At 61.5% G+C, this 27,773-nt stretch overlaps 4 protein-coding genes and 1 long non-coding RNA gene across 10 annotated transcripts; 3 read left to right on the forward strand and 2 right to left on the reverse strand.

Moving 5' to 3' along the window:
* The first annotated feature begins 193 nt into the window (after window positions 1-193).
* ANTKMT (adenine nucleotide translocase lysine methyltransferase) lies at window positions 194-2,971 on the forward strand. Of its 2 annotated transcripts, XM_007980684.3 has the most exons (5): window positions 1,528-1,860; window positions 2,017-2,121; window positions 2,220-2,360; window positions 2,504-2,554; window positions 2,690-2,971. In XM_007980684.3, the coding sequence occupies exons 1-5, from the start codon at window positions 1,699-1,701 to the stop codon at window positions 2,840-2,842; spliced, it is 612 nt and encodes a 203-aa protein (XP_007978875.2). In that variant the 5' UTR covers window positions 1,528-1,698; the 3' UTR covers window positions 2,843-2,971. The 2 variants fall into 2 exon arrangements, with proteins under 2 accessions (XP_037845498.1, XP_007978875.2); XM_037989570.2 differs by lacking the exon at window positions 2,504-2,554 and having other exon boundaries at window positions 194-1,860.
* Window positions 2,967-6,995, reverse strand: CCDC78 (coiled-coil domain containing 78). Of its 4 annotated transcripts, none has more exons than XM_073014979.1 (13): window positions 6,693-6,995; window positions 6,353-6,472; window positions 6,181-6,267; window positions 5,621-5,965; window positions 5,441-5,550; window positions 5,277-5,355; window positions 5,047-5,172; window positions 4,688-4,875; window positions 4,474-4,573; window positions 4,207-4,286; window positions 3,477-3,543; window positions 3,304-3,400; window positions 2,967-3,166 (listed from the first exon to the last, which is right to left on the reverse strand). In XM_073014979.1, exons 1-13 carry the CDS (start codon window positions 6,993-6,995, stop codon window positions 3,147-3,149), a joined length of 1,722 nt encoding a protein of 573 aa, XP_072871080.1. In that variant the 3' UTR covers window positions 2,967-3,146. The 4 variants fall into 4 exon arrangements, with proteins under 4 accessions (XP_072871080.1, XP_037845492.2, XP_072871077.1 ...); XM_037989564.2 differs by having other exon boundaries at window positions 3,304-3,404; XM_073014976.1 differs by having other exon boundaries at window positions 3,304-3,404; window positions 4,474-4,609.
* Window positions 6,996-7,051: 56 nt separating this feature from the next.
* HAGHL (hydroxyacylglutathione hydrolase like) lies at window positions 7,052-10,086 on the forward strand. Of its 2 annotated transcripts, XM_073014980.1 has the most exons (9): window positions 7,052-7,155; window positions 7,864-7,993; window positions 8,340-8,404; window positions 8,493-8,610; window positions 8,693-8,801; window positions 8,881-8,981; window positions 9,170-9,271; window positions 9,372-9,451; window positions 9,653-10,086. In XM_073014980.1, exons 1-9 carry the CDS (start codon window positions 7,130-7,132, stop codon window positions 9,819-9,821), a joined length of 900 nt encoding a protein of 299 aa, XP_072871081.1. In that variant the 5' UTR covers window positions 7,052-7,129; the 3' UTR covers window positions 9,822-10,086. The 2 variants fall into 2 exon arrangements, with proteins under 2 accessions (XP_072871081.1, XP_007978855.3); XM_007980664.3 differs by lacking the exon at window positions 7,052-7,155 and having other exon boundaries at window positions 7,772-7,993.
* Window positions 10,087-10,133: 47 nt separating this feature from the next.
* On the reverse strand, window positions 10,134-21,232 carry CIAO3 (cytosolic iron-sulfur assembly component 3). The gene is made up of 11 exons (XM_007980653.3): window positions 21,106-21,232; window positions 19,839-19,934; window positions 17,868-18,011; window positions 16,919-17,051; window positions 15,430-15,564; window positions 14,924-15,042; window positions 14,007-14,136; window positions 13,018-13,090; window positions 11,926-12,063; window positions 11,202-11,359; window positions 10,134-11,013 (listed from the first exon to the last, which is right to left on the reverse strand). The coding sequence occupies exons 1-11, from the start codon at window positions 21,169-21,171 to the stop codon at window positions 10,775-10,777; spliced, it is 1,431 nt and encodes a 476-aa protein (XP_007978844.3). The 5' UTR covers window positions 21,172-21,232; the 3' UTR covers window positions 10,134-10,774.
* An 86-nt stretch (window positions 21,233-21,318) lies between these two features.
* On the forward strand, window positions 21,319-26,460 carry LOC140711641 (uncharacterized). The gene is made up of 3 exons (XR_012092880.1): window positions 21,319-22,749; window positions 24,377-24,474; window positions 26,115-26,460. It is a non-coding gene; the product is annotated as an uncharacterized lncRNA (long non-coding RNA).
* Window positions 26,461-27,773: the final 1,313 nt, after the last annotated feature.

The following is a 27,773-nucleotide window of genomic DNA, read 5'->3' on the forward strand; positions in this document are numbered from 1 at the left end:
GGACCATGAGGTCAGGAGATGGAGACTATCCTGGCCAACATGGTGAAACCCAGTCTCTAATAAAACACAAAAAATTGGCTGGGCGTGGTGGCATGCACCTGTAATCCCAGCTACTCAGATGGCTGAGGCAGAGGAATCACTTGAACCTGGGAGGCAGAAGTTGCAGTGAGACAAGATTGCGCCACTGCACTCCAACCTGGGCGACAGAGTGAGACTCAGTCTCAAAAAAAAAAAAAGAAAGAAAGAAAAAAAGATGAGTGGGGAGTGCACACTAGAGCCCAGTTAGGTACATTCATCCAATAAGCTTTTTCTCAGTGCTTCCTAGGTAACTGCTCTAGGTGCAGGAAACAATGCAGGCAGCAGGACAGGAATGGACTGTCAGCTCCCCCTAGAGCTCAGTGTACACCCTTCCTTTCCTGGGAGGGCTGTTCCAGGCCCCCAGGGGACAGGACACACTGCGCTGGGTGGGGCTGGTGCCAACATGTGGGCAGGCCTGTGAGACACTCTGCATTTGGGGGCTGTGGTCTGGGGAATACCCAGGTCTGGAAGCAGCCTCTCCCTGCAAGGGCTCCCGACCCCAGCCACGGATACTTAAGGAAGAGCCAGGCCAGGGCGCGCACAGGCAATCGCCGACATCCGTGGGTGTCCAGCCCTACCCTGGGTGTGGAGGTCGTGGCCCAGCTGCCTGACCCAGAGCTCGGCTCTTCCACTTGCACCTCCCACCCCCGGCTTCACAAGGTCAACTCCAGGAACTCGGTCTTTTTGTGTGTTGCTTTCTGGAAAAGGAAGGTGATCTCCCAACTCCCGGGGCTGTCTGCCTCCCCTGCAGCTGGGCAGGCGCCAGAGGCCCCCACCTGTGACATCCGGCTTTCCTCCCACCACACTCGCCTGAGAGCCAGCATCTGTTTTCTTGGGCTTGCTCAAGCTCTCCTCCGTGTCAGCCCCTCCTCCATGCCCTTCTCCCTTAGACCCCAGACCCCCATCTCTTTCCCGCCCACTGGGGTTCATCGCTCAGGCTGCAGGAAAGAACTGGAAGGACGTCCTCCAGGGATCTGGCTGGCGCTGGGTGTCCGAGTCAGTTGAGCGCCCCCGACCAGTCTCCCCGAGGCAGTCATGGGGGTGCTGGCGCCTGGACGATGTCTCATCCCGGGGAGCCGTTTTCCCACCGGCTCCCTGGGCTCCAGCAGCCCCACACGAGCCCCCGTTTGCTTCTGGGGCCAGGATCGCCCCTTTTCCAAGGCAGGCTTCCCTTCCTTCCACGCCAAAGACGCGCAGCCACGTTTCCCTGGGCCTCTAGCCCGTGAGATCGCCGGGTGTATCCCGCTGGGACGTGCGCTCCCCCAGGGCAGGGCCTGCCTGTCCCCTTCCGCGGGTCGCCAGCAGCCAGCACAGGCCGCAGACAGCGGTCCGCAGAGCGGACCAACGGAGCCGACCCTCGCTGGCTTGCAGCGGGACAGGGCGGGGCAGAGCCCGCGAGGCTGCCGCTCGCCGGAACCCGCGGGAGGGCAGCCGGTCCGGGCGGAGCGCACAGCGCGACGGACCGACCGCGCGGGCTCTGCCGCCACTTCCGGTGTCGCGCGGCGGCTCCCGGCAGGAGGGGAAGGGCACACCGCCAGCTCCGGGCCAGGCTGCGAAGGCCGCGGACCCGAGCCGGGAAGGACCTTGGGCGGACGACCCTGAGCCGCGCGTCCCGCAGCCATGGAGCAGGACGACCCGGCCGAGGCGCTGACGGAGCTACGCGAGCGGCGGCTGGGCGCGCTGGAGCTGCTGCAGGCTGCGGCCGGCTCGGGCTTGGCGGCCTACGCGGTGTGGGCGCTGCTGCTCCAGCCCGGCTTCCGGCGCGTGCCGCTGCGGCTGCAGGTGCGGGGCGGGACCAGGCCGGGGGCGGGGCCGGGTAGGGGAGCGCGGCTGCCGCTCAGGGGCTCAAGGTCTGGGCGGGGCCGGGGTGAGCTCCGCCCCACGTCGAGTGGTTCGGGCCGGGAGCGGCCAGTGGACTCCCGCCGCCTCCCGGTCCAGGTGCCCTACGTTGGCGCGAGCGCGCGGCAGGTGGAGCACGTGTTGTCGCTGCTGCGAGGCCGCCCCGGAAAAACGGTGGATCTGGGCTCTGGCGACGGCAGGATCGTAAGTGCCCGTGTCTACGTCTTCGCTGCCCCACACCCCCTACCTGCCGGCGGGCGCCCCTGCCCCCATCCTGGTTCCCACACTCTCGGTGCCCACAGGTGCTGGCGGCCCACAGGTGCGGCCTCCGCCCGGCCGTGGGCTACGAGCTGAACCCGTGGCTGGTGGCGCTGGCGCGGCTGCACGCCTGGAGGGCCGGCTGTGCCGGCAGCGTCTGCTATCGCCGCAAGGATCTCTGGAAGGTAACTTGGGGAGCCCTGGCCACCCGCTGACAGCCCAGGGTGCGGCTGACACCTGCCAGGGCTGGGGGCTGGGACTCGGAAGCTGCCGTTACCCCCGTGCCCACCAGGCCTGTCCCCCGCTGGGGCGACTCCTCTTCCGGCAGGTGAGCCTGAGGGACTGCCGCAACGTGTCTGTGTTCCTGGCCCCTAGCGTGGTAGGTCCGGGGTTGCCAGCCCTGCTGGGAAGTTCCAGCCACACCCCACGGTGTTTGCTGCTGAGGCTTGGGCCCGCCCGGTGAGTGCAAGGCTTGGGGGCCCTGCCCCCCCAACTCTGCTGCTCTCTCCCTCAGCTCCCACTGCTGGAGGACAAGCTGAGAGCAGAGCTGCCTGCCGGGGCCCGCGTGGTGTCTGGGCGCTTCCCGCTCCCCACCTGGCAGCCTGTGGCCGTGGCTGGCGAGGGCCTGGACCAAGTCTGGGCCTACGATGTTCCTGGGGGTGGGTAGGCTGGGGAGGCCGTCTCCTCGCAGATACCCATCCAGGCTGCCCCCTGACCTAGTTCTGCCTTCGTCCTGGGGGCCCATGTTTCTCAGGCCAGCTGAGTGTTCAAATACGATAAAGACTCTGGGGTTGTATCCCGACTCATGTTTCGTGGGAGACGGGGTGGGAGGGCTCCATGCTGGCTGTGATGGGCTCTGCTCTGGTCCTGGGAGACGGGCTAGTGGCTGCCGGTCCTTGGATGCTGGAGCTTGGCTGGAGGCACAGCCCCCACTTTCCAGGGGTTCCCTGAACCTGCCAGCTTCCTCAGCCTCAGGATTTCTTGCTTGTACCTGCTCAGAGGAACCATGCTTAAGTGACTTGCCCATCTGTGGACGGGTCTGCCTCTAGTGCCTGAGGCAGCCATCGTCCTCCATTCCGGCCAGACCAGGGCCCTGGGGTCACACCGTGCTCCCTCTCGAGAGCCCACCTGCCCAGGTGCTGGTCCACGTACTCCTGTAGCTCAGAAAGTTGCTCTTCAGCCACCGTGGCCCGGACCAGCAGCTGTGCCCGCTCCCGTTCCAGCTCTGCCTGCCATGGGGGTATAAACCATGAGCTGGGGCATGGCATGAGGAGGGGCCTGGGCCAGCCCTTGCCTCCTACCTGGGTGCTGCGGGAGAAGTCCCGGAGCTTCTGGTGGATCTGGGCCCAGGATGCAGCGTCCAGGCCCCTGTGAGGGGAGAGGAAAGGAGGAGTGGTTTCAGACCTGTGACCGTGCTGAGTCAGGTTCCCAGAGCCAGGAGGGGACACCTGGGAGTGAGTGAGGGAGGCGTTGGCCCCCCATGCTCCTGTGGCCCGGCCTAGGCCTTGGAGCCATCCATGTGTAGGGGCAGCCCGGGCCCAAGGGGTCTGCTGGCTGCTCAGGGAGGACTAAACCACAAGGCCGGCCCAGACAGTGACCCCAGCGTCAACAGGGATGCCACCCTCACACGGGTGTGCCCTAAACCCTGGGAGATGGTCCTTGGGGAGCCCTGCCCATTGTACAGCTGCGAACATGGAGGCCCAGTGGCAAGGGCTGACCAGGTCACCAGGCACCCTGCTCCCACCCCGTGTCCTCCAGGTCTCAGCGGAAACCTCCCTCGGGTGTGCTCTCTCTGATCCTCCGTGTTTAAGGCCAGCTCCACCTGCAGCAGCTCCTCTTCCCTCTCCTGTGATTATCAGTGTCCCCAGGACCCACGGAGGGACCCCAGTGTGGGGACATGCCACTGAGTGTGTTGCTGTGACCAGACTCTGTCTGGCAGGGGCTTGGTGGAGCAACTGGGAGCCCTAGGGTGTAGGTGTTGCACTCTCTGCCCATCCCCCACAAGTCCCCCACACCCATGAGGGCACTCACTGTGGCTCTGATGTTCCCCCTTGGGAGGCTCCACCGGGTCCCTTCTGTGGGGATGAGAGCAGTGCCTCAGGCCCGCCGTGCTGCACAGGTTTGTGGTGGGGACATCTCAGTTGGCTGAACAAGGCAGGCCCCTGAGAAGCCTGGGGCTGAGGTCTCTTTTGAGCCCAGGATGAGGCCTGGGGCAAGTTTTGGGGCCAAGGCCAGTGTGGGGCAGTGGGTGGGTGGGGGACACGTGGGCCTGGAGCTTCTGGGGGTCTCTAGCCTCACCTGGTCCTCCCGATGGCTGAAGTCAGTGACCAGGGGCACGGGCAATGGTTCCAGGTCCAAGCTGGCTGCGTCAAAAATAGCTTGGGGGTTCCCAGGTGCCCTGTCAGCGTAGACCAGTCTCTGTCTTGGGCCACTCCTGCTGGACACCAAGCCTTTGAGACACAGGCTTAAAGACCCACAGATGCTTGATGCCTCCCACCCCAGCGGGGCCCACCTGTAGGCAGCCAACAGCTCCTCATGCCTGCGGCTCAGATCCACCAGCCGCTTGTGGTAGGTGCGGGCGGCCCGGGCCAGGTGCTGCTCACGGCTGCGGTGTGCTGCCCGGATGTCCTCCAGAGTGGCCTCCAGGAATGTCCGGAGGGCCGTGTTGGCTGGCGCCTGGCCTGCACTGTCTGCGTGCTCCTGGAGGTGGCGGGCTGTGTCCGCCTGGGGCCCACCCCCCATCTTTTCCAACCATCCCCCCACCCCAGCAGGCTGAGCAGTGCGGGTGCCCCGGGGTCTCCCTGAAGCTATCCAACACACCCAGGCCAGGCTTGGGCTCCCCAGGCCTCAGGGTGCTCCTGCAGGGCTCACCACCGCCTCCAGAGCGCAGTGCTGCAGCCGCAGGACGTACTCGTCCTTCAGCTTCTTGAGCTGCAGCTGCAGCCGGGCGTTCTCGGCCTCTGCCTGGCGGAGCTGGCCTCGGCAGCCGCACAGCACCTGGGATGGAGGCAGCCCTCATCCTGTGCCCTTGGAGTGGACCCCGGCTGAGTTTTTGGGGCCCCCACCCTCCAGGTCTCCAAGCAGGCAGGGCAGGGCCTCACCACAGCCTGTGTGGCCAGTTGCTGTCCAGCTGCTCTAGCCTCCTCTCGGGCTCCCTGCAGCTGCCGGCCCAGGGCTTCCCTGAGGACACAGAGGTGAGGCTCAGGCCCACGGTGAGGGGTTCTCTCTGCTCCGGGATGGGGCCCCAGGTGAGACAACCACTCACACACGAGTCTCCAGTGCCTGCTGCCGGGCCTCCTGACGCTCCAGCGCCCACTTCACTTGTTTCTGCAGCTGCTCCTGGCTTCCCAGCAGCTGTGGGGTACATAGGGCTGGCTGGACGAGACCCTAGGTTTGGAGTCCCAGGTGCTGCCCACTCCCCTGAGCTAGGTGGCTACACACTCACGCCATTCCCCAGCCTCTGTTGCTCATTCTCGGGGTTCATGGCGTTCTTAGGCTGCACCTGAATGGAACGGAGGGCAGGGAGGGCTAAGAGGGGGGTGAGCCCCAGTCTCGCTGAGGCCCCTGCTGAGGCTTCCCTCTGGCCTCTCCCAGCCAGGCCCTCCGTGTGCTCATGTGACCTGGAGTCTGCAGTCTCATCAGAGTGTCCAGGCACCTGGGCTTTGTGTCTTAGCTCTTGGGCTGGTGCCCGGCGGTACATGGGGTCAGCCTCCACTGGGACCGCACAGCCCTGGCTGGTGTGATCTCCATGCAGCTCCAGCTCCAGCACCCGGCTCTCCAGTCGAAGGATCTGTAGGACAACTGGCATGAGCGGGTGCACCTGCCTGCGGGCCACCTGGGGGAGGTGAACATTCACCTGGTGCACGCTCAGGGACACGCAGCACTCACGGGGCAGGCCAAGACCCACAGATGCCACGTGCGTGTGCACACCCGTGCAGGGCACGTGTCCTGGGCCTGCACCCCTCTGTCCCCCATGCACTGAGGCTGGCTCACACGGCTGCTCACCTCACTCTTCAGCTGGAAGATTTCAGCCTCATGCTGCTCCTGTAGGCGGTGGGTTGTGATCTGAATGTCGACCAGCTCCTTGGAGATCTGTGGGTGGCCAGGTGAGAGGTGGCATCTGTGGAGCCCTGCTGGCACTCTCCCTCCTCACAGCACCCTGGGGCCCCACACCCACCTGCAGCTGCTGCTCCTCACTGAGCACCAGATCTGGTGGGACCTCTGCTTCCAGGCTGGTGGCCCATGCTGTGGTGCCCCCAGGAGCTCCTGGCAGCCAGTCCTTGGCTCGTAGCACAACCTGGGGAGGCACCGCCACCCATTCCCCAGGTGGGTCCCTGGAGCGGTGGCCCCACTCCCATGCAGTCACTGACCCCCTCTCCCTGCCTGGCTGAGCAGCAAAAGTCCCTCCCGTTGGCTGAGATTAGACCCAGGGTGCAGGCACCTGCACCCTCCTGGCCTCTGGGGGAAAGGGCAGACTCCAGCCCCGTGGCAGGAGTGGTGCGTCCCAGAGGACTCACGTTGTCCACCCGCCGAGGGGGAGGTCCAGGTCTGGGGCCTGTGGTGGCTGCGTGCTCCATAGGCAAAGGGACCCTGGCCAGCTCCGAGCCCGGTGCCGCCTCCACGCTTGGCCTCCCTATGGCGGCTGCTGCCACAAGCACTGCTGTGTGCGTTGCCAAGGCCTCTGTTGGTTCCAGATGACTCTCAGGGCCCCGCCCACAGTGGCAGGCCAGACGTGTGGTTGTGGAGGAGGAAGGACAGCTCTTCCTCTCCGTGCCTCCATTTCCCCATCTGGGGAATGCGGCCCAGCGCCCCCTGCACATTCCCTGTGCAGATGGAACCAGGTGCGTGAAAGCACCCAGCCTGGGCGCTGCAGACAAGCACGAAGAACGGAGCAGCAGCCCGCCCGCAGGATGCCCTGAGCTACACTCGCTGGACACCTTCTGTGTACCTAGCAATGCTGGCTGGGCCCCGGACGGGGAGGTATGTCTCTGCACCTCCGGCCTGAGAAGCGGGGCGCGCAGGTCCCAATCAGGGGCCAGAGAACTCGGAAACTACTGGCTCAGCCGGGGCGTTCCGGAGGGCTTTCTGGAGGAGGTGCCAGCGCGGGGCGCGACGGGGTCGGAGCGCGCGCGCAGCGCCCCACCGGGCACGCGCACCCCCGGCTGCGGGCCTTGTGGTCTCACCGCGCGCAGGATCCGGGCCGGGCGGGGGCGGGGCGCGTCCGCGGAGGGGGGCGGTTGGCTGCTCCCGAGCCCGGCGCCGCGCTCCGTCCAGACCCCGTGACCGGCAGCCGAGGCCCCGCCTCCGTCTGTCTGTCCTTCGGGCCGTCAGCGCAGCAGTGCGGGTGAGGCAGGCGGCGGGGGAACGCGGCTGCCCGGGGTCAGGGGTCTTGCGGCGGCAGGGCGGGGGGCCGAGGGGCGGGGCCTGGGAGGAAGGCGTGGCCTTCGGGGACTGCAGCTCGGCCTGGGGGCGGAGCCGGGGCGGGTTGGGGACCGGCTGGGTTCCGCTCCTACTGGAGCCCGGTGCGTGGAATTCCACGCGAGTGCCGGGGAGTTCCTGGGGAGCCGGGCTCCTCATTTGGCCCCCAGCGTGTTGACCGAGCCCGCTTCGCACAGCCCTTCCTAGGGTGTGGAGAGCGGGCCCCGCCCTGAAGGGGCACCGTGGGCTGGGGGGTTTGTTTTGGAGCAGGCACGGGTGGCCGAGCTTCGTGACCATGAAGGTCAAGGTCATCCCCGTGCTCGAGGACAACTACATGTACCTGGTCATCGAGGAGATCACGCGCGAGGCGGTGGCCGTGGACGTGGCCGTGCCCAAGAGGGTGAGGGCAGGCCGCGGGCGGCCGGGACCCCGCCGTGACCCTCGAGAGCCTCCCCTACCCCCCTGGCAGGAGCGAGCCCCCACGTGCAGTGCTCTCCGGGCGTCATTGGCGGCTGGGGTTCCTCGATTATCTCGGGGCTCCCTGAAGTTAGGGCGCCTCTGGCCTCCGCCCTTTCGCTGCTGCCTGGCGGTCTCCGCACGCGCTAGGCGCAGTCACCGCCCGCTGGGTCCCCGTTCCCTGGCGCTGCCCCGGGCCCTGGCCAGCCTGGGGCAGGACCTGGCGCCCCGATATGGAGGGGGTGGCCCACTGGGACCGTCTGCGTTATCGTCACTCCCGTCCCTTTCAGCTGCTGGAAATCGTGGGCCGGGAGGGGGTGTCTCTGACTGCCGTGCTGACCACCCACCATCACTGGTGAGCGCCGGCGGGGCGGGGTAGGCGGGAGGATGCCGCCGCCCTGTCCCACCCCGACCTAACCCGGCCCCCGCCCGCCCGCCCGCAGGGACCACGCGCGGGGAAACCCGGAGTTGGCGCGGCTGCGTCCTGGGCTGGCAGTGCTGGGCGCGGACGAGCGCATCTTCTCGCTGACGCGCAGGCTGGCGCACGGCGAGGAGCTGCGGGTGAGCGCGTGCCCCATGGAGAGGCGGGGAGGGCGTCCCGGTTCCGCCCGCCCTCACAGGTCTGCGCGCTCCTCCGCTGCAGTTCGGGGCCATCCACGTGCGCTGCCTCCTGACGCCCGGTCACACCTCCGGCCACATGAGCTACTTCCTGTGGGAGGACGATTGCCCGGACCCACCTGCCTTGTTCTCGGGTACCCGCAGCGCAGAGCGTGCCCACCCCGCCTCCCGCCGGCCCCGCCCCATCTGCTCTGACCCGCCCTCCCCCGCCAGGGGACGCGCTGTCGGTGGCCGGCTGCGGCTCGTGCCTGGAGGGCAGCGCCCAGCAGATGTACCAGAGCCTGGCCGAGCTGGGCACCCTGCCCCCCGAGACGGTGAGCAGGCCTGGACCCTCCCCTCCTCTCCCGTGGGCACAGGCCCCACGCTCCACACTTGCACTGTGCCAGGGGTGCAGAGTGAATGCCCACCTGAGGGCGGCCGGCGAGGGGAGGCCAGGCCTGCGGCGCGAGCACCTTCCCCGCTTCCTGGCCGCCCGCGCGCTCACCGAGCGCTCTTCCTGCAGAAGGTGTTCTGCGGCCACGAGCACACGCTCAGCAACCTGGAGTTTGCGCAGAAAGTAGAGCCGTGCAACGACCACGTGAGAGCCAAGCTGTCCTGGGCTAAGGCACGGCCCCTTTCCGGCCTCGGCAAGAGGGTGGGGGGCACAGGCTTTGGGGGGCTTTCAGAGAAGGCCCAATGGTGACCAGGGCCTGTGGTCATTCCAGAAGAGGGATGAGGATGACGTGCCCACAGTGCCGTCGACTCTGGGCGAGGAACGCCTCTACAACCCCTTCCTGCGGGTAGCGTGAGTATGGCTGTCGTCCCGGGGCCTCCACCGTCACGTGGACCCTTAGGAAGGCATCTGGGGACCGCGTGTTGGGCTGAGTGAGCATCTCTGGCTTGAGGGAGGCTGCTTATTAAGTGCCTCCCCGCCCGCCCCCGCCCCTCGGCACCATCCTCATGCGTGGGCAGTGGGCCCTGCGCCTCACTGTACTCCTCCCTGCAGAGAGGAGCCGGTGCGCAAGTTCACGGGCAAGGCGGTCCCCGCTGACGTCCTGGAGGCGCTCTACAAGGAGCGGGCGCGCTTCGAGCAGGCAGGCGAGCCGCGGCAGCCACAGGCGCGGGCCCTCCTTGCGCTGCAGTGGGGGCTCCTGAGTGCAGCCCCACAGGAGTGACCCATCCAGGCCCTCACAGGGCTAGGGCCTGCGTCCCTCCTCGTGACCTCAGCCAGGGGGACCCGCGCGAGGGCCACCTCTGGAACATTCTTTGAGGCCCTGGCCAGCCGTTTGCGCAGCCTCAGAGTGTGCGCCTCGGCAGGCTTGTGCTTCCTGGGTGGACACACAGGACCACTGTGCGGGGCCGTGTGGGCCCTGAGACCTGAGTTTCTGGGAAGCGGCGCGCATGGAGCTTCTGAACTACAAATAAAGCTTCGAAAGGCCATTCTGTGTTGGCAGATGTGCCAGGAGAGGAACCGTTTCATAGGCATGTTGAGGGGATGCCTTTATTAGACAAACGCTGGGAGACAGGCCTGGTGGGGACCAGGCTGGGGGATGACACAGCTAGTGATGGCTGCCACTTCGTACTTGGCTTGCTTTGGACCACAGCCTCGTAACAGTAACCCCTGCTTTCCAGGGGCCCAGCACCCCCTCTTGCCAGGGTCCACACACAGGGTTGTGGTGGGACCACCCCTGCAGGTCCAGCTCTGTCTCCCACCTTCTGCACAGAGCTTCAGGGGAAGCCTACAGAAGTCAGGGGTGGGAACCCGTCTTGCTCTTCCTCAGGCAACCCCAAGACAGGCTGAAGCCCCTCAAGCACTTGGGTGCCCGACTAGCAACAGCAAGGGCAGCACCTGTGGGCCTCGGCCCAGGGCCAACGAACAGGCTGTGGGACCTCAGGGACCTTCTACTGCCTGGGCCACCCCACCTGCGCAGAGCCAGCGGGGAACCCAGAGGCACCCAACTGGAGGTGACGGGGCAGCCGTGGGTCCTGGCCAGTCCCAGCTCCTGCTTGGGTCCCAGCACACCCTGCAGCTCACTCACAGTTTTTGGAGGAGCCCTGGGGTCTTGGGGCATGTGGTTCCGCTGTCACGCACACGCATGGCCTCCTGGGAGTCCTGGTCCTGCAGCCCCTACCACCGGATGCCCAGGCCAGTGCTGGCCTTCTCCACGGCGTGGTACTGTGTATGCAGCAAGCGGCCTGCACACTCCGAGTCCGTGCCCTGCAGCCAGTGTGTGTACAGCTCCTGAACCCCAGGCGCATCCTCGGGCACCTCAGCCTGGACCATGCCGTACAGTCTCTCCACGTGCTGGAGGAGCTCCCTGCTGGGCCTGTCTGGGGCCTGCAGCTGGCCCCCGCCGTTCAGGCAGCCTGTGGGAGAGCAGACGGGACACATGGGTCACAGCCTGTGCCCCAGCGGAGCCTCCTGACCACCTGGGAGCAGGGAGGTGACCGGGCCCCTCTGTGCCCCACTTCCTCCCACTCCCAGCCTGGTAGGTGGTGGCCCACAGCTCTGGTCCCAGAAGGGGCCCTCGTGTCCTGTCCCTCACGGGAGCTACCTGAGGGGCAGGCCATGACCTCCACGTAGTGGTAGGGGCAGCGCCCGCGTTTGAGCCTCTGCACCAGGTTCTGGATGTTGCGGAAGCCGTACACCATCGCGAAGTGCAGCAGCACCTGGCCCTCCTTCTCCAGGGTCACCTCCTGGAAGTCCTTGTTCCTGGGGGGCACAGGTGGGGTTTGTCTACATGGCACACCCACCGGGCTCCTGCCCGCTTGGAAGGGGAGGCCTGCTGGGCTTCAGGGGATGACCGGGCAGCTCCCAGGGCTCTCTCCCTCTCTCTTGGGCAGGGGGACGGACAAGAACGGAGAGAGGGTGGAAAGCTCACTGCCACGAGTCCAGAGGGGACCTCACCTCCAGCTTTGGGCTCCCTGTCTGTAAAACAGGCCTCCCTCCCCAGGGATGGCTGTGAGGCCCTGGCCCTCCCACCTGGGATGTGGTTGCATGCCCTGCGCCAGACACCCACCACCCTTGCCCACGCTGGCCCCTTGGGCTCAGGGTCACCATCCCCCACGATGGGCCGACTGAGGCCTGGAGGGCTTAAGTGAAGTCACACCCTGAGTCCACCAGGAGGGCCCTGCCTGGGCCCAGGGTCCCCTCCAAACCCTACAGGCCGTCCTCCACCCAGCCCATCTCTGTGGGAGGACCCCGGGTGAGGCAGCAGCCCAAGGAAGGCTGGGGGCTGTGTGGTCGCTCTGCCCAGAGATCTGGCCCATCCCACTGACCTCAGGGGTTTGTAGGTAACCTCAGCCACGTGGATTCCAAAGAGCTCTCGGGCTGCGTGCCGGAACACGTGCTCCAGGTAGCCCCCCGAGCCCCCTCCCCGATGGCTGGTGGGCTCCTCTGCAGAGGCACCGCTGCACCTGGCAAGGAGGGAGGGGCCTCAGCACTGCTGGGGCTGCTGCCTGCCAACCGCCGGAGCAGGGCCTCTGTCCCTCACACATGAGCGTTTGCGTTTCCAAGCGGGAGACAAGTCACAGGCACAGAGGAACAGCTCCAGTGTCCCCGGCCATCACAGGGGCCCCGCCATTTCTTTTCTTTTCTTTTTTTTTTGAGATGGAGTTTCACTTTTGTTGCCCAGGCTGGAGTGCAGTGGCACGATCTCGTCTCACTGCAACCTCCACCTTCTGGGTTCAAGCAATTCTCATGCCTCAACCTCCCAACTAGCTGGGATTACAGGTGCCCACCACCGCCCCTGGCTAAATTTTGTATTTTTAGTAGAGATGGGGTTTTACCATGTTGGCCGGGCTTGTCTCAAACTCCTGACCTCAGGTGATCTGCCCACCTCGGCCTCTCAAAGTGCCAGGGTGACAGGCATGAGCCGCTGCGCCCAGCCACTCAGCCACTTCTGACGTGGGGCAATGAATGGGGCGAATAGATTTTTGTTCATTTTAATTCTCAAGGGTGGTTGTGATTTTGTATATTCATTATTTTTGGTGGGGTAAATAGATGGTAATTTATGCTTAATCATTTTAGTTGAACGATGAGGAAGAACGTAAAGACCATGGATATAATAATAGGTGGTCACGTGGATGTGTCTAGTTGAGGCATTTCACCGTAGAGAGAGATTATTTCTCTCAGTCTTTAACTTAAAAGGTGAATGCTGGGGCAGCTGTACAGTGCATGTGTGGAAATAGTTGATAGAGGGCTTATAGAGTGGAGGTGTAGTAAATATATGGGGTGAAAGTACAGATTTATAGAGTAAATACAGGTCGCCAAGATGGGCTGTGGGGAGGCAAGCCCAGAGCAGGAGGATGCTATCCCCAGAGGCGGCGTTAGAAGCTAAAATAACAGTTCTTGGTGGCAGACATACGTACAGGCTGTCCAGAGGCGCTGGTTCCAGGTCGGGGAGGGAGACGTCCTCTTCCTCCAGCAACCTGAAAACTTCTCCTGCAAGGAAACCACAGCATAGACACTCTTTAGCTGAGATCCCAGCAACAAAGTCAGAGAACATCCTAGCCGCCTGCGTCCCTAGCAGTCTCCACTTTGGCCCCAGAAGGCCACAAATGTCCACCCCAGCCCGTGGTAGGGAGGCCGGGCCTGGTCACTCCTGAAGCCCCTCTGGAGGCCACCTGGTCCTGCCTAGATGGACACTTTGCTCACCCAGTGTCCATCTGTCCAGCCTCTTGGGCAGTCTGCTTTTCTTTCTTTTTTTTTTTTTTTGAGATGGAGTCTCACTCTGTCACCCTGGCTGGAGTGCAATGGTGCGATCTCAGCTCACTGCAAGCTCTGTCCTCCGGGAATCAAGTGATTCTCCTGCCTCAGCCTCCGAGTAGCTGGCACTCCAGGTGCGCTACCACTACTCCCAGCTAATTTTCATATTTTTAGTATATACAGGGTTTCACCATCTCGGCCAGGCTGGTCTTGAACTCCTGACCTCGTGATCCACCTGCCTCTGCCTCCCAAAGTGTTGGGATTACAGGCGTGAGCCACCGCGCCCAGCCGCAGTTTGCTTTTCTGCCTCACACTGGGGAGACTGTGGGGCTGCTTGACTCAGGAATGGGGTGACTAATGGGAGCTGAAGGGGCTGCACTTGAGAATCTCTGCCCACCTCCAAAGACTCATTTCAGAGCCAGCAAGGAGGTACTACTGAGGGCCACTTGGCTGCAGGTCCCCGAGACAGGCCAGCTGCACATGGGCCCACCTGGCTCCAAGGGGAGAGATGAGGGTACGCGCACGCGTGCAAGCCCCCAGGCTCTAGCCAGAGCCCCCGCAAGCAGGATCCTGGGCAGTCACCACCTGTGCCTGGGGCTCAGGAAGCAGACCAGGAGGCTCGAGGGCTCCGGGCCGCACGGCGAGACCGCACCTGTTGTGAGGACACAGTCCACGTCCCGCGTCTGGTGCTCCTGGTTGAAAAAGTCGGGTCTAGAGGCTTCCAGCTTTTTGTCGTAGCAGGGCATCACCGTGACGTGGTAGATCTTGTCAGGAGTCAAGCGCTACGAGGAGAAACACACACACGTCTCCCCAATCCCAGCAGTACAGTGGCCGAGGCGTGACCTGGAACTCAGCCATCCTGCAGCCAGGCCGGACCCCGAGGGACAGTGAGCCTCACTCCATTTCCCAGGAAGCTTCCTGCTGGCTCTGCGGATGTGCCCTGGGACAGGACAGGCCTTGGCTGTGACAGAAAACGACGCTGACCCGTTCCCAGCATGCCTGCACTCCCTAACAGCCAAGTCCAAAGGAGGAGAAGTGGCCTTGCCATAGCTCAGGCCCTCTCACTGCACACCAGCCGGGGAAAGGGATGTCACGGGGGAACCAACCAGCCCCAGCCCTAGGTGAAAATCCGTGTTTTCAGGCGGGAGGTGCTGTAGGGGACACGGGCACTCCGGGCCCAGGCACCACCAGGGCCGCCCTCACTCTCTCCCGCCCCCCGCTGGCTGAGTGTCGTCAGGCTCCAATCCCGCTGGGCCTCAGGTGGGGGTCGTGCTGGGCACCCTGTGGATCTGGTGGCCAGGGCTGCCTGAGGGCCTCCTGCTCCCGCAGCCTCAGGCCTGGCTGCCTCTGGGTGAGCAGTGAGCACCTTTGGATCAGAACTTTGCTGGCCCTGTGCTGCCCAGCAGAAGAGGAATGGCCTGAACTAGGAGGGAACAAGGGTGGAGGTGTGCTCGGGAAGGCCACACACCAGGGCAAGGACTCTGTTTCCTGCAGCCTCGCGGCAAGCAGTCAGAATAGTCACTTCTGGCCGCTCCCCAGCCTGAGCCTGGGGTGGCCCAACGCCGTTACCTGCTGCTGGGCGAAGAAGTCCTTGACCAGGGAGCCCATGACCTGCTGCGGGGACCGGGCGGTGCTGATGTGGGGGAGGATGAAGCTGCCGTGGGTCTTCTCGGCATAGCAGATCCAGCCTGAGGCGACAGGGGCACACGGGGCTGGCGGGGGCGCACGGCGGCCCCCGCACCCGCAGGCAGCAGCACGACATTCTGGAGGCGGGCCCGCTCACACAGGAGATCACGATGACATTAAAGAGTGCTCGTTCCTGTTCTTCCCACCACCACGTGGAGCTCAGCGTGCACGCAACACCACCTAGGGACCTGAGGTGACTGCGGGTGGCTCCCAAGGGAGGGCAGCCCCTTCTCCACAAAAGGCCATTTGTGCCAACATTTCTAACCCGTCCTGCGAAACCGGCTTGCGTCTCCACTCCCTATCCCCCGCCTTGTCATCTGTGTCCATATCATGTCACATTTTAACTTAACTCGAACTTGACTCTCACACCACCCACACCATGAGCACACCTGGGCAGGCGGAGGCCAGCAGGGGCAGGGCCTGTTTGCAGTCGGCCTGTCCTCGGAATCGCCGCACAAACTCTCGCTGGCTCTCCAGGAGGCTGAAGTGCCTTGAGAAGGCGGTGTCGAAGACAAAGTGCACCCCTGGAAGGTGAAGGTGGGTGCCTGGCTAACCCCGCGCGGGATGCCCACGCGAGTACACGCCTGTGTGTGGACCACCGTGGTGCTGCTGGGGGACGTGTGTGGCACCCACTTCCCGTGCCAAAGCCCCCGCCCCACTGTGGGGACCTCCTTAAGCCGCGTTGCCTCGGCATCCCCTGCGAATGCAGGCCTTGCTTTCCCACCCCAGAGGCAGGGCAGCCGCTTGGCAGCTCAGTCCTCCACCCTCCCAGCTCCTTAGCGTGGCTGGTTCAGGGAACTGCCACGTGCGCTGCTCCCGGTGACCCTCCCTAGGGCACAGCTGGACGTGGCCTGCTGGACTGGCCCCTCGGACCCTGAGTGTGCAGACCTGCCACGGTGGCCGCCCCTCACACACAGCAGGACTCCTGGGACAGGCCCGCCGGCTCCACGCCCAGCAATTAGAACTGCTTGGTAAACCTGCCTGATCATGCCCTGGACCCCAGCAGAGGCACCAGCGCATGGGTCCCTCTCTCTCTGCCTGACCTGTCATTCCTGCCTTGTGTAACCCATGGTTGGAGGACTGCCTTCAGACTCACTGTGCCCCACCTGCCCATGATCTGTAAGTAAAAATCTTTGAACTTACTTCCTATTCCGGTGGGGCGAAACCCACACCTTCCACCTGGAGAACCACGGGCTGCCCCAGGCCAGGTTTTCCCTGAGACACCAGGTCAGGCTCCCAGTGCCAGAGCACTGCTCAGGCACCAACTGGACGTGGGTGTGGGTCAGACAAGAGCCATGGGGCACCTGCCAGTGTCAACAGGTTTCCAATGTGAGGGACCCAGGACACAGTTGGATGACAGGCAGTCTGCCGGGTACAAAGCACACAGCCCTGCCTCACTGGGAACGAAGGGACTGGACGTGGCGGTTACCCGTGAAAGGCACACAGTAGCCATGAGGTCCAGACCCTTCATTCCCAGTGAGCCACCGGGCACAGGAGCCTGGTTAGCTGGGGGCTCTCAAGACACCCAAGCCCAGCTCCAGGCACACAACCGAAGTCCGCCGAAGCTGGCCTTAGCTGAACCCAGCAGAGCCCCGGAGAGAGTGCCTTAATATCATCAGCTAAAAAAGTACAAGGAGTTGGTCAGCCCCAGCTTACAGAAAGTGCACAGTCAGAATGCAGACGTTTTCTGTGAGAAGGCGCTGCTCTCAAATGTCAAATCAAAACTTCAGGCTGAGGTCACAGAGGGAATAAAGTTTCCGTAGCACTGAAGTTCAGGGCTGGGTGGCATGTCAGTGACTCAGAGGCACGAGGAGCCTGGGCTCACTCAGACGCCCCCTTGGTGTGGAGTGGCAGTGTTACCCCAGGTTCAAAGCCTACCTATTTTTTTAAAGAATGAGGTTAATTTCCTGGCAGTGTCTGTAGGATTCAGCTGAAACCGTGCAGCCAGCGATGCTCTAGACTGTGGCGAGACTGAAACTACAACCAGCCTCTGCTGACTGGGCGCCACCATCTGCAAAGCAAGGGGAAGATGCTGCTTACTCTGCCGGCCTTATGCTGATTCCTGGTGGCCAGAGCTGCCCGGTGAGATGCCATGGGCTGTGGAGAGGGCATGCCAGCTCTATCAAGAGTGTCTTTTTTTTTTTTTCCCCCCACACAGAGTCTTGCTCTGTTGCCCAGGCTGGAGTGCAGTGCTGTGATCAGAACTCACTGCAGCCTCTGCCTCCCAGGTTCAAGGGATTCTCCTGCCTTAGCCTCCTGGGTAGGTGGGATTACAGGTGTGAACCACTGTGCCTGGCCAAGGATAACATTTTTTTTTTTTTTTTGACAGAGTCTCGCTCTGTCACCCAGGCTGGAGGGCAATGGCATGATCTTGGCTCACTGCAACCTCTGTCTCCTGGGTTCAGGTGATTCTCTGGCCTCAGCCTCCCGAGTAGCTGGGATTACAGGTGTGCGCCACCATACCTGGCTAATTCTTGTATTTTTAGTAGAGACGGGGTTTTGCCATGTTGGCCAGGGTGGTGTTGAACTCCTGACCTCAGATGATCCACCCGCCTCAGCTTCCCAAAGTGCTGGGATTACAGGCGCGAGCCACTGCGCCTAGCAAGGGTGTCATTTTGATGTATATTTAGAACCTGAAGTTCCGGGCCTGACACGTTCACCACTGGCACCAACTGACAGGTAAATCACCGAGATCCCAAGCCTCAGAAAGGCAGGTGCCACCTGCAGGCAGGACGGCGGCACCGCACAAGCTGCCCTTGGCAAAATGTCTCGGCTGCTGGGGTGGATTTCAGGTTAAAGCAGAGTCCTCGGGCCGCCCACCACTTACTTTGTTAGCATCTAGAACCTTCTTCAGCTCTTCGTGGCTCTGCTGGGTGATAAGCACGGTCTCTGCAGAGGTGATGCAGCCGCTGCACGCCAGGCAGTCATTTAGGGAGACCTTGGCCTTCTCCAGCCTCCGGGTCCCGCCGTCCTACAAGGGAGAAGAACTCAGTGCGCACGACGAGCCCCCTCTGCATGAGGACATGGAGCCAGAGGATAGTGGAGTCCAGCTCATAACCAACAACCAACATGGCTGCTGGCTGGGCTTGTGTGCTGCTTAATTTTAAAAAATTAGACACGTATTACAAAAATGCACACACACGTTCTAGATTTTCATAATGCCATCAAAGTCTACTTTTTGGTACGACTTGGTTCGTGCATCAGAATCACAGGAATAAGGCTTGTCACTGGTTTCTCAGCAGAGCAGCTGCCGCCCCGTCCACCATGGGGTCCTGGACAGGTGCTGGCCCCGGTGCACGCTCACGGGGCTGTGGGGCAGGAAAAAGCTGAAGGTGGGCTCTGAAAGGAGGAGGCGGGAGACCTGAGGACAAAGAAGGAAAGGATGAAGGGATGGGAAGAGGAGAGCAGAGGGAGGAAGGCTGGGAGCCTGGCCCCCCGTTGGCAGGGCAGAAACAATCGTCAGGCTCGGCCAAACAGATGCAGGAACGAGGTGTTCCAGTGGGGACGCTGCGACATCCCTTAGCCACTTTTCTTAGATGCAAAATGCACCAAGCTTGAGCTCCCCCAACTCCTCCTGCAAAGGCAGGAATGGTTTGAGCAGGGCCAGGGGTGCTGCAGTGGCCCAGAACGCAGCCAGAGGAGCAAGGCGACTGGGTGGGACCTGGGTGGGAACCCCTCGCAGCCCAGCTCTCTGCTAGGCCTGTGTGTCATGCAAAGTCACAATCTGAGCTCGCCCTGTATTCCTACGTTGGTTCTGCCTAAAGGCACAAACCGACAGCCGGGCCCACCAGCACCCCAGCACCTTCCAGGGGTTCCCTTCGTTTGTGGGCCAGGCCCCCAGTGCTGGGCTGGAAATCGTCTCGGTGCAGTGGTTCATGAGATCAGGCAGACGTTTTTTAGAGTTCAAATGGCAGACAGTCAGGTGAATTTTAACAGTTTCTTTATTTTTTTGAGATGGAGTCTCTGTCTCTCAGGCTGGAGTGCAGTGGAGCAGTCTCGGTTCACTGCAGTCCCTATCTCCCGGTTTCAAGCGATTCTCCTGACCTCAGGTGATCCACCCCCTGCCCTGGCCTCCCAAAGTGTTGGGAATACAAGCATGAGCCACCATGCCTGGCCTGAATTTTAACAGTTTCATCAGGATTTTATCACTTAGAGAGGAAGTACTATTCTTTTTTTTTTTTTTTGAGACAGAGTCTCGCTCTGTCGCCCATGCTGGAGTGCAGTGGCCGGATCTCAGCTCACTGCAAGCTCCACCTCCCGGGTTTACGCCATTCTCCTGCCTCAGCCTCCCCAGTAGCTGGGACTACAGGCGCCCGCCACCTCGCCCGGCTAGTTTTTTGTATTTTTTTAGTAGAGACGGGGTTTCACCATGTTAGCCAGGATGATCTTGATCTCCTAACCTCATGATCCGCCCGTCTCGGCCTCCCAAAGTGCTGGGATTACAGGCTTGAGCCACCGCGCCCGGCCGGAAGTACTATTCTTTAAGAATAAGGGGACTGAACTAGAAAATTTTACATGGTTAGAACTGGGGGAATGGGTAGACAGGATCCACCATCTCTGCAAAAGAGCCCTCTGCTGAGCAGACCAAGCTTGCTGTTTGGCCTGGGTGCTGCTCATTCACCTGCCCCAGGCACCCTGACCCCCAGCCTCCCAGATGGCAGGTGAATTCGACCAATGGAAAAGGGCTGGTGAGACGTGGAGCGTTTCAGCATCACTGCTCCATGCCAGGAGGAAGCAGAGAAAAGTGTTTCAGACCAGCCAGGCAGGAGAGATGGTGGAGCAGCCTCCTGTGCCTTACTTGGTTAACTTGGAAGTAGCTCCCATCATCTTCTATGCGAATCTTGGCCACGCCACTTCCCGGTCTTTTTTCCACTTTGACAGGCTTGATGCATTCCTAGATCAGGAACAGACCCCAAGTCAGGGCCTGTGAGTGGGCAGAGGCTCCCTGGGAGGCCAGGTCTCAAGAATGGCTGCCCAGCCACATGGCATGAAGGCTCTGCCCGCAGCCATACACTCAGGGACTGAGGCTGGTCCCACCGTCTTCTTCCTGTCCCCCTGCTCTCACCTCAGGGAACGGGTTCCCAACATCCTGCGGCACTGAAGGTCCCAGTGTGCACGAAAGCCAGTGCTAATGGCCCTTGCAAACTGCCCACCCGCGGAGACCACCAACGCTGACCTTTACCCTTCAGGTGAACGGGGGTGTGACTACCACAGAGGCCAGAGGGTTACACTGCCCATCGAGAGGAGGTGTGCTTGGATCTGTTTGGAGATCACCTCCTGCCCAGTGCCCGGGAAACAAGTTCATTTCTCTCCCTTCTCCTTGAGAACCCTGTAAGCCCAGAAAGCCGCCTCCCAGCTCATCCCTGCCGGAAGTGCTCCCAGCCCGCCTCTCGCCCTGCTCAGCTCTGGCCCCGCGGAGCTGTTGGACATGGACAGGCAGGCGCACCCAGATAAGGGCGCCTGCAGCCTCCTGGGTTCAAGGGTAGCTGTCCGGCCCACCTGGGCGACGTCCAGGACAGCTCTACTGAGGAGCCATTGCGGGGCGTCTAGCGGGCCGCCCCCACTGCCCTCAACTGAGGTGGGGTCCCCACCGCGCCTGTTTATGCGGATACAAAGGCTGTGGCTTGGGGGTCCCGAGGTCTGACAGGGTGCCCGTGCAGGGGAGGAGGCCCCGATGCGGGCCCCGCCGCGCTCCAGCTGCGACCCAGGGGTCGGGTTAGAGTTAGGAACCGGTGGGAGCCGCCTCCGCTGCCTCCCCTGGGTTGGGCAGGTGGGCGCCAGCCAGCGACCGCTGGACCCTCCCACGCAGCCCGCCCGGACAGTGTGGGGCACAGGAGCGGGCTGGGGGGCGCCGCCCTCCCTGGCCTCAGTTTCCCTGTTGGTAAGAAGCGGGCCGCAGTGTCTGAGGCCCCGCGCCGGGGTCGATAGAGACCCCGACGGCCCCCACCGGGCTCCCGGGATTCGGATCTCATTCCTCAGGGGAGGAAGTGGGGCGCAGAACAATTTCCCTCCGCGCGAGAGGGCACCGAGCGCAGCCTCGCCCCCGCCCGCCCAGGCCGGCCCACCTGAGACGGCCCGATGAAGTCATCCAGGTCCGTCAGCTGCAGCGCCCCACTGAAGGGCGACGCCATGACGGCCGCACTGCCGCCGCGCGGAGATGTCGCCCAACGGCGTGAAACGAAGGGGTGGTTCCGCCACGCTGCCGGAAAGCGCCTCCAAGGTGCATGCGCACCGCGCACCTCGCCCCGCGACCGGCGCCCTCTGCTGACGAACCCGGGCGCTGCTGCTCCCCGCCCACCCCGCGGGAACCCGGGACCGACCCTTTCCTCCGCCTCCCGCGCGTCCCCGGCCCCGGGTTGGGTTGCAGGGGGCGGCCGGGCCAGCGCCGCAGCTCCGGCCCCGGAGTCTCTCCGCCTTCACAAGAAAGCGGAGGGGATCTTGGCTCCGTCCACTTCGTTATCCGCTGAGTACCTGCGGACCAGGTGTTCCCGGATGCAACCCAAGAACCCGGAACTCGCGTGGCAGGCAGAAGGCGCTCAGCTAGTGTTGGGGAATTCAGGCAGGGAAGAAAGCAGGGATGGGGGCAGGCCTCACCTTCCTGGGGAGCCGCTCCCAGGGCCTCCAGCACCCTTTTCTGTTATCTTGGAGATCAGTCTGGAAAAGTCCATACCCCTGGGAGACCCTGAAACAGGACTCTGCGGACCGATTCGCTTTTTTTTTTTTTTTTTTTTTTTTTTAGACGGAGTCTTGCTCTGTCGCCCAGGCTGGAGTGCAGTGGCGCAATCTCGGCTCACTGCAACCTCCGCCCCCTGGGTTCAAGCGATTCTCCTGCCTCAGCCTCCCGAATAGCTGGGACTACAGACGCCCGCCACCACGCCCGGCTAATTTTTTGTATTTTTATTAGAGACGAGGTTTCACCATATTAGCCAGGATGGTGTCGAACTTCTGACCTCGTGATCTGCCCTCCTTGGCCTCCCAAAGTGCTGGGATTACAGGCGTGAACCTCTGTGCCCGGCCCTGACTCACTTTTTTTTTTTCTTTTTTGAGATAAGAGTCTCACTGTTGCCCAGGCTGGAGTGCAGTGGCGCGATCTCGGTTCACTGCAACGTCTGTGGCCCGGATTCAAGCGATTCTCCTGCCTCAGCTTCCCGAGTAGCTGGGATTACAGGCACCTGCCACTGCGTCCGGCTAAATTTTGTAGTTTTTAGTAGAGATGGGGTTTCACCATCTTGGCCAGGCTGGTCTTGAACTCCTTACCTAGTGATCCACCCACCTCAGCCTCCCAAAGTGCTGAGATTACAGGCGTGAGCCACTGTGCTCGGCCCCGACTCGCTTTTTAAGCCGTTGTTTGTTGTATGTCCAGTTACACGTCTAACGGCCAGTTTTATGGGAACTTTGAAGGAAATTCCTGGATCTGGGCTGGCATCTTTCCAGCCCAGGCAGGCTCAGCCCATGGAGATCTCACGGTGGCAACATCCTAGGCCCCAGCCTGTGCCGCACCCTCCCCGGGGTTCTAGGCCCTGATTCCGACCACGTGTCCGCACCTGGATGCGGCCTGGGCACTCCTGCACCTGCCTGCACCTGCCCGTGGGGTTTGGGCCACCAGCCTGTGTGGCCTCCTCCATCGCCTGCCTGCAGCTGCTCCTCTCGGCCAGACAGGACTTTCTTCTGCTGCTGCATGGAGGAGCTGTCCCCAGCACCTGGGCCAGGTGGGCTTCCAGGCAATACCTGGCTGAGCTTGGAGATGAGGTGCCTGAAATATGTTCTATTAAAAACAAAAGGGGACTGGGCACGGTGGCTCACACCTGTAATCCCAGCACTTTGGGAGGCCGAGGCGGGTGGATCACCTGAGGTCAGGAGTTGGAGACCAGCCCAGTCAACATGGTGAAACCCTGTCTCAACTAAAAATGCAAAAATTAGCCCAGCATGGTGGTGTGCGCCTAGAATCCCAGCTACTCTGGAGGGTGAGGCAGGAGAATCGCTTGAGCCTGGAAGGTAGAGGTTGCGGTGAGAGCGCATCATTGCTCTCCAGGCTGAGCAACAGAGTAAGACACTATCTAAAAAAAACCAAGAAAAATTAGCCAGGCGTGGTGGCACACGCCTATAATTTCAGCTACTAGGGAGGCTGAGACAGGAGAATCACTTGAACCTGGGAGGTGGAGGTTGTAGTGAGCCGAGATTGTGCCATTGCACTCCAGCCTGGGCAATGAGTGAAACTCTATCTCAACAACAACAACAACAACAAAAATAGCCAGGTATGGTGGCACGTGCCTGTAGTCCTAGCTACTCGGGAGGCTGAGACAGGAGAATCGCTTGAACCCAGGAGGTGGAGGTTGCAGTGAGCTGAGATCATACCATTGTACTCCAGCCTGGGCGACTAAGCGAGACTCCGTCTAAAAGAAGAAAGAAAGAAAAAAGTATGAAAGAAACTTAATGCCACTGAAATGCGGTGGAGTGGGTTTACAGAAAATGTGAGAGTGAGGAGGGCTGTTGAGATTAGGGGAAGGGTCTTTGGGCGAGCTTCCTCCTGCTGCTCTGGGTGGAGCTGCAGTGGGGGCTCAGCCCCTTGGGGGTTCTTCATTAACTCACAGGTATTTCCCTGGAGCCCCTGGGCTCTAGTGCCAACCTCGTGCCTCTGGGCTCCCTGCTCTCGATTTTGCAAATTGTTTCATCATCATCATTAGAGAGTATTTACCATGCACTTCCCATGTGCTAGTGCCTGAGCCAGGGCCTGGGAACCCGGGGCTTATGTGGATCAGAGAGGACACGAGGGCCGGCCGGGGACATAGGACGAGGCCGGCTGGACCCCAGGTTGCTGTGATGCTGTGACTGTGTGTGGGCACCCCTTTTCCCTGGGCTGGAAGGGGTGCCTGGTGGAGGCGTCTGCTCTGGGGGCACCCACAGGACCCCCTGTTGCCTACGGCCGCCCCCAGTGGTTGGGAGGGAGGCCGCGTGCTAGCATCCTCTTGCCTGTCTGGGGTCATGGCACTGGTGGAGCCGCGTGGTCCCTCCCCTGGGCTGGTGTCAGAATTTCACCCTCGGGAGGGATCATCCTGTGTCTGTCTCCTGAGGCCTCTGTAACAAATGACCACACGCCAGGGCGAAAGCAGCAGAGATGCATCCCCTGCTAGCTCCGGAGGCCACACATCTGAGGTCACAGTGTCATTTGCCGTGCTCCCTCTGGAGGCTGCAGGGAGGACCCTTCCTGCTTTCTCCAGCTTCCAGGGGCTCCAGGTGTCCTTGGCCCGTGACTGTGTCGCTCCAGCATATATATATATATATATTTTTATATGTATAAAAAATATATATTGATAAAGTGTCTTGCTCTTTTCCCAGGCCAGAGTGCAGTGGCGTGATCACAACTCACTACAACCTCAGGCTCCCAGGTTCAAGGGATCTTCCGGCCTCAGCCTCCCAAGCAGCTGGGACTACAGGTGTGTGCACCACACCCAGCTGTTATTTTTACTGTTATTTATTCTTATTGTTATTATTTTTTGAGACGGAGTCTCGCTCTGTCACCCAGGCTGGAGTGCAGTGGCGCCATCTCGGCTCGCTGCGACCTCCACCTCCTGGGTTCACACCATTCTCCTCCCACAGCTTCCCGAGTAACTGGGACTACAGGCGCCTGCACCACGCCTGGCTAATTTTTGTGTATTTTTAGTAGAGACAGGGTTTCACCATGTTAGCCAGGATGGTCTCCATCTCCTTTACCTTGTGATCTGCCGGCCTCAGCCTCCCAAAGTGCTGGGATTACAGGTGTGAATATTATCATTTTTTGAGACAGAGTCTCACTCTGTCACCCAGGCTGGAGTGCAGTGGCACAATCTTGGCTCACTGCTACCTCTGCCTCCTGGGTTCAAGCGATTCTCCTGCCTTAGCCTCCTGAGTAGCTGGGACTACAGGCGCCTACCACTGCGCCCGGCTAATTTTTGTATTTTCAGTATAGACGGGCTTTCACCATATTGGCCAGGATGGTCTTGATCTCCTGACCTCATGATTTGCCTGCCTCAGCCTCCCAAAGTGCAGGGATTACAGGCGAAAGCCACCATGCCCGGCCCTTATTATTATTATTATTTTTGAGACAGAGTTTTGCTCTTGTTGCCCAGGCTGGAGTGCAGTGGCGTGATCTTGGCTCACCGCAACCTCTGACTGCAGGGTTCTAGCCATTCTCCTGCGTCAGCCTCCCGAGTAGCTGGGATTACAGGAGTCCATCACCAGGCCCAGCTAATTTTTATATTTTTACTAAAGGTGGGGCCGGGCGCGGTGGCTCATGCTTGTAATCCCAGCACTTTGGGAGGCCGAGGCGGGTGGATCACAAGGTCAGGAGATCGAGACCATCCTGGCTAAGACGGTGAAACCCCATCTCTACTAAAAATACAAAAAATTAGCTGGGCGTGGTGGCGGGCGCCTGTAGTCCCAGCTACTCAGGAAGCTGAGGCAGGAGAATGGCATGAACCTGGGAGGCGGAGGTTGCAGTGAGCCGAGATCGCACCACTGCACTCCAGCCTGGGCGACAGAGCGAGACTCCGTCTCAAAACAAAACAAAACAAAACAAAAAAAACGGGTTTTCACCACGTTGGCCAGGCTGGTCTCAAACTCCTGGGCTCAAGTGATCCTTCCACTCAGCCCCCCCGTGCTGGGATTACAGAGTGAGCCGCTAGGGCCCGCCTGGATATATCTTTTGGGAGGCTGCCCTGCAGCCACTGCAGCCCTCATTTCCAGGTTCTTGTGGGACCCTCAGGAGTTGAAGGAGAAAGAGATGCTTTCCACCTCCTAACCGGGTATGCGGCTCAGGGAGGCTATGTGGAGGCTGGGCTGCCCTGTGAGGGGCAGACAGGGTGGACGTGGGGCCTGTGAGTCTGGTGGAGGGGACGGAGCCCAGGTTGGCTGAGGGCCGGCAGGTGGTGCTGTGGAGCCCCCGTGGGCCAGCAGGTGCCACAGCCCGGTACGGGGGAATAAACCCATCCCAGGTCAGAAGTTCCTGGGGAGGAGAACTGAGTTCTCCAGAATTAACTAATTTTTCCTGAACATGTGATTTCAAAACGTTTACTGAACTTTTCTGTGTTCCATCAAGGCCTCTGCTTCCAGGAACTGGGAAGAGAGAAGTGGGTTCACTGCAGGTCTGTCTGGCTGGGCTGCAGGAGAAGAGGTGGGTTCACACCTGGGTCTGTCGGGCTGGGTTGCAGGAGAGGAGACGTGGGGTTCACCTGCAGGTCTGTCTGGCCGGGCGGCAGGAGGGAAGAGGTGGGTTCACTGTGGGTCTGTCCGGCCGGGCTGCAGGATGTGCACTCAGGCTCAGCCCACGTGGTTTCCAAGGCCCTAAGGACACGCCAGGCCAGATGCCCCCATCACACACAGGGCTAGGGAGCGGCAACTGGGCCCACGGTGGTTCCCGCCCCGCCCCGCCCCGCCCCGCAGGGCCACCCTCCGAGAGCGCTGCTGTTCTTGGCTCTCACCATAGAACCCGGTTTTAGGTTTGGGGGCCCAGGAGCTGCCTGGTGGGTGGGTTGTGGGTGGGTTGGGGGTGATATGGTTTGGGTCTGTGTCCCACCCAAATCTCATCTCGAATGGTAATCCCCATGTCGAGGGAGGGAGGCGATTGGATCATGGAGGAGGGTTTCCACGTGCTGTTCTCGTGACGCTGAGTTCTCACGGGGGCGGCTCCCCCTCCGCCCTCTCGCCTCCTGTCACGTGAGACGTGCCTGCGTCCTTCGTCTTCCGCCATGATCCTAAGTTTCCTGAGTCCTCGCCAGCCCTGTCGAACTGGGAGTCAATTAAACCTCTTTCTTTTATTTTTATATTTTTTATTCTTTTTTTTTTTTTTTTTTGAGACGGAGTCTTGCTCAGTCTCCCAGGCTGGAGTGCGGTGGCGCGATTTCGGCTCACTGCAAGCTCCGCCTCCCGGGTTCTCGCCATTCTCCTGCCTCAGCCTCCCAAGTAGCTGGGGCTACAGGCGCCCGCCACTACGCCCGGCTAGTTTTTCGTATTTTTAGTAAAGACGGGGTTTCACCGTGTTAGCGAGGATGGTCTCGATCTGCTGACCTCGTGATCCGCCCGTCTCGGCCTCCCAAAGTGCTGGGATTACAGGCGTGAGCCACCGCGCCCGGCTTATATTTTTTATTCTTGAGGCAGAGTCTCACTCTTGTTGCCCAGGCTGGAATGCAGTGGCATGATCTCAGCTCACTGCAAACTCCGCCTCCTGGGTTCAAGCGATTCTCTTGCCTCAGCCTCTGAGTAGCTGAGACTACAGGTGCGCGCCACAACGCCCGGCTAATTTTTGTATGTTTACTTGAGACACGGTTTCACTGTGTTGGCCAGGCTGGTCTTGAACTTCTGACCTTAGGTGATCCGCCTGCCTCGGCCTCCCAAAGTGCTGGGGTTACAGGTGTGAGCCACCTCGCCTGGCCAGACTTGTTTGTTTATAAATTACCCAGTCTCAGGCACTGTATTTACAGCAGTGTGGGAATGGATTCATGTAAGTGGAGAAGGTGAATCCTCCAACTCCCCACCTGTGTGGCCGCCGACATGCGGGACACGAGGACGAGCTTCCCAGAGGGCCAGGGCCAGGCAACAGAGTGCAGGGTAGGCCCGTGTGGCCTTGGGGTGGCTTAGTACCCAACAGGAATGTGGAGATGAGGCCTGGGGTGACGGCTCACACCAGAAATGCCAACACTTCAAGAGGCTAAGGTGGGAGGATCACTTGAGCCCAGGAGTTTGAGACCAGCCTGGGCAA

Source organism: Chlorocebus sabaeus, chromosome 5 (genome assembly GCF_047675955.1).
Source record: "Chlorocebus sabaeus isolate Y175 chromosome 5, mChlSab1.0.hap1, whole genome shotgun sequence".
Lineage (NCBI taxonomy): Eukaryota > Metazoa > Chordata > Mammalia > Primates > Cercopithecidae > Chlorocebus > Chlorocebus sabaeus.

Bases quoted from the DNA above. Each gene is read 5' to 3' on its own strand.
- ANTKMT (XM_007980684.3), top strand. From the start codon at position 1,699: ATGGAGCAGGACGACCCGGCCGAGGCGCTGACGGAGCTACGCGAGCGG. The intron at 2,361-2,503 runs GTAACTTGGGGA...CTCTTCCGGCAG, and splicing joins GCCGCAAGGATCTCTGGAAG to GTGAGCCTGAGGGACTGCCG. The intron at 2,555-2,689 runs GTAGGTCCGGGG...TCTCTCCCTCAG, and splicing joins TGTTCCTGGCCCCTAGCGTG to CTCCCACTGCTGGAGGACAA.
- CCDC78 (XM_073014976.1), bottom strand. From the start codon at position 6,995: ATGTGCAGGGGGCGCTGGGCCGCATTCCCCAGATGGGGAAATGGAGGC. The intron at 5,966-6,180 runs GTGAGCAGCCGT...GTTGTCCTACAG, and splicing joins TCTTCCAGCTGAAGAGTGAG to ATCCTTCGACTGGAGAGCCG. The intron at 3,167-3,303 runs GTGGGCTCTCGA...TCCTCTGAGCAG, and splicing joins GTGGACCAGCACCTGGGCAG to GTACAAGCAAGAAATCCTGA.
- HAGHL (XM_073014980.1), top strand. From the start codon at position 7,130: ATGCTGGCTGGGCCCCGGACGGGGAG. The intron at 7,994-8,339 runs GTGAGGGCAGGC...CGTCCCTTTCAG, and splicing joins ACGTGGCCGTGCCCAAGAGG to CTGCTGGAAATCGTGGGCCG. The intron at 9,272-9,371 runs GCACGGCCCCTT...TGGTCATTCCAG, and splicing joins CCAAGCTGTCCTGGGCTAAG to AAGAGGGATGAGGATGACGT.
- CIAO3 (XM_007980653.3), bottom strand. From the start codon at position 21,171: ATGGCGTCGCCCTTCAGTGGGGCGCTGCAGCTGACGGACCTGGATGAC. The intron at 12,064-13,017 runs GTACGTATGTCT...CCTCCTTGCCAG, and splicing joins CCAGCGCCTCTGGACAGCCT to GTGCAGCGGTGCCTCTGCAG. The intron at 11,014-11,201 runs GTAGCTCCCGTG...GCTCTCCCACAG, and splicing joins GGTCATGGCCTGCCCCTCAG to GCTGCCTGAACGGCGGGGGC.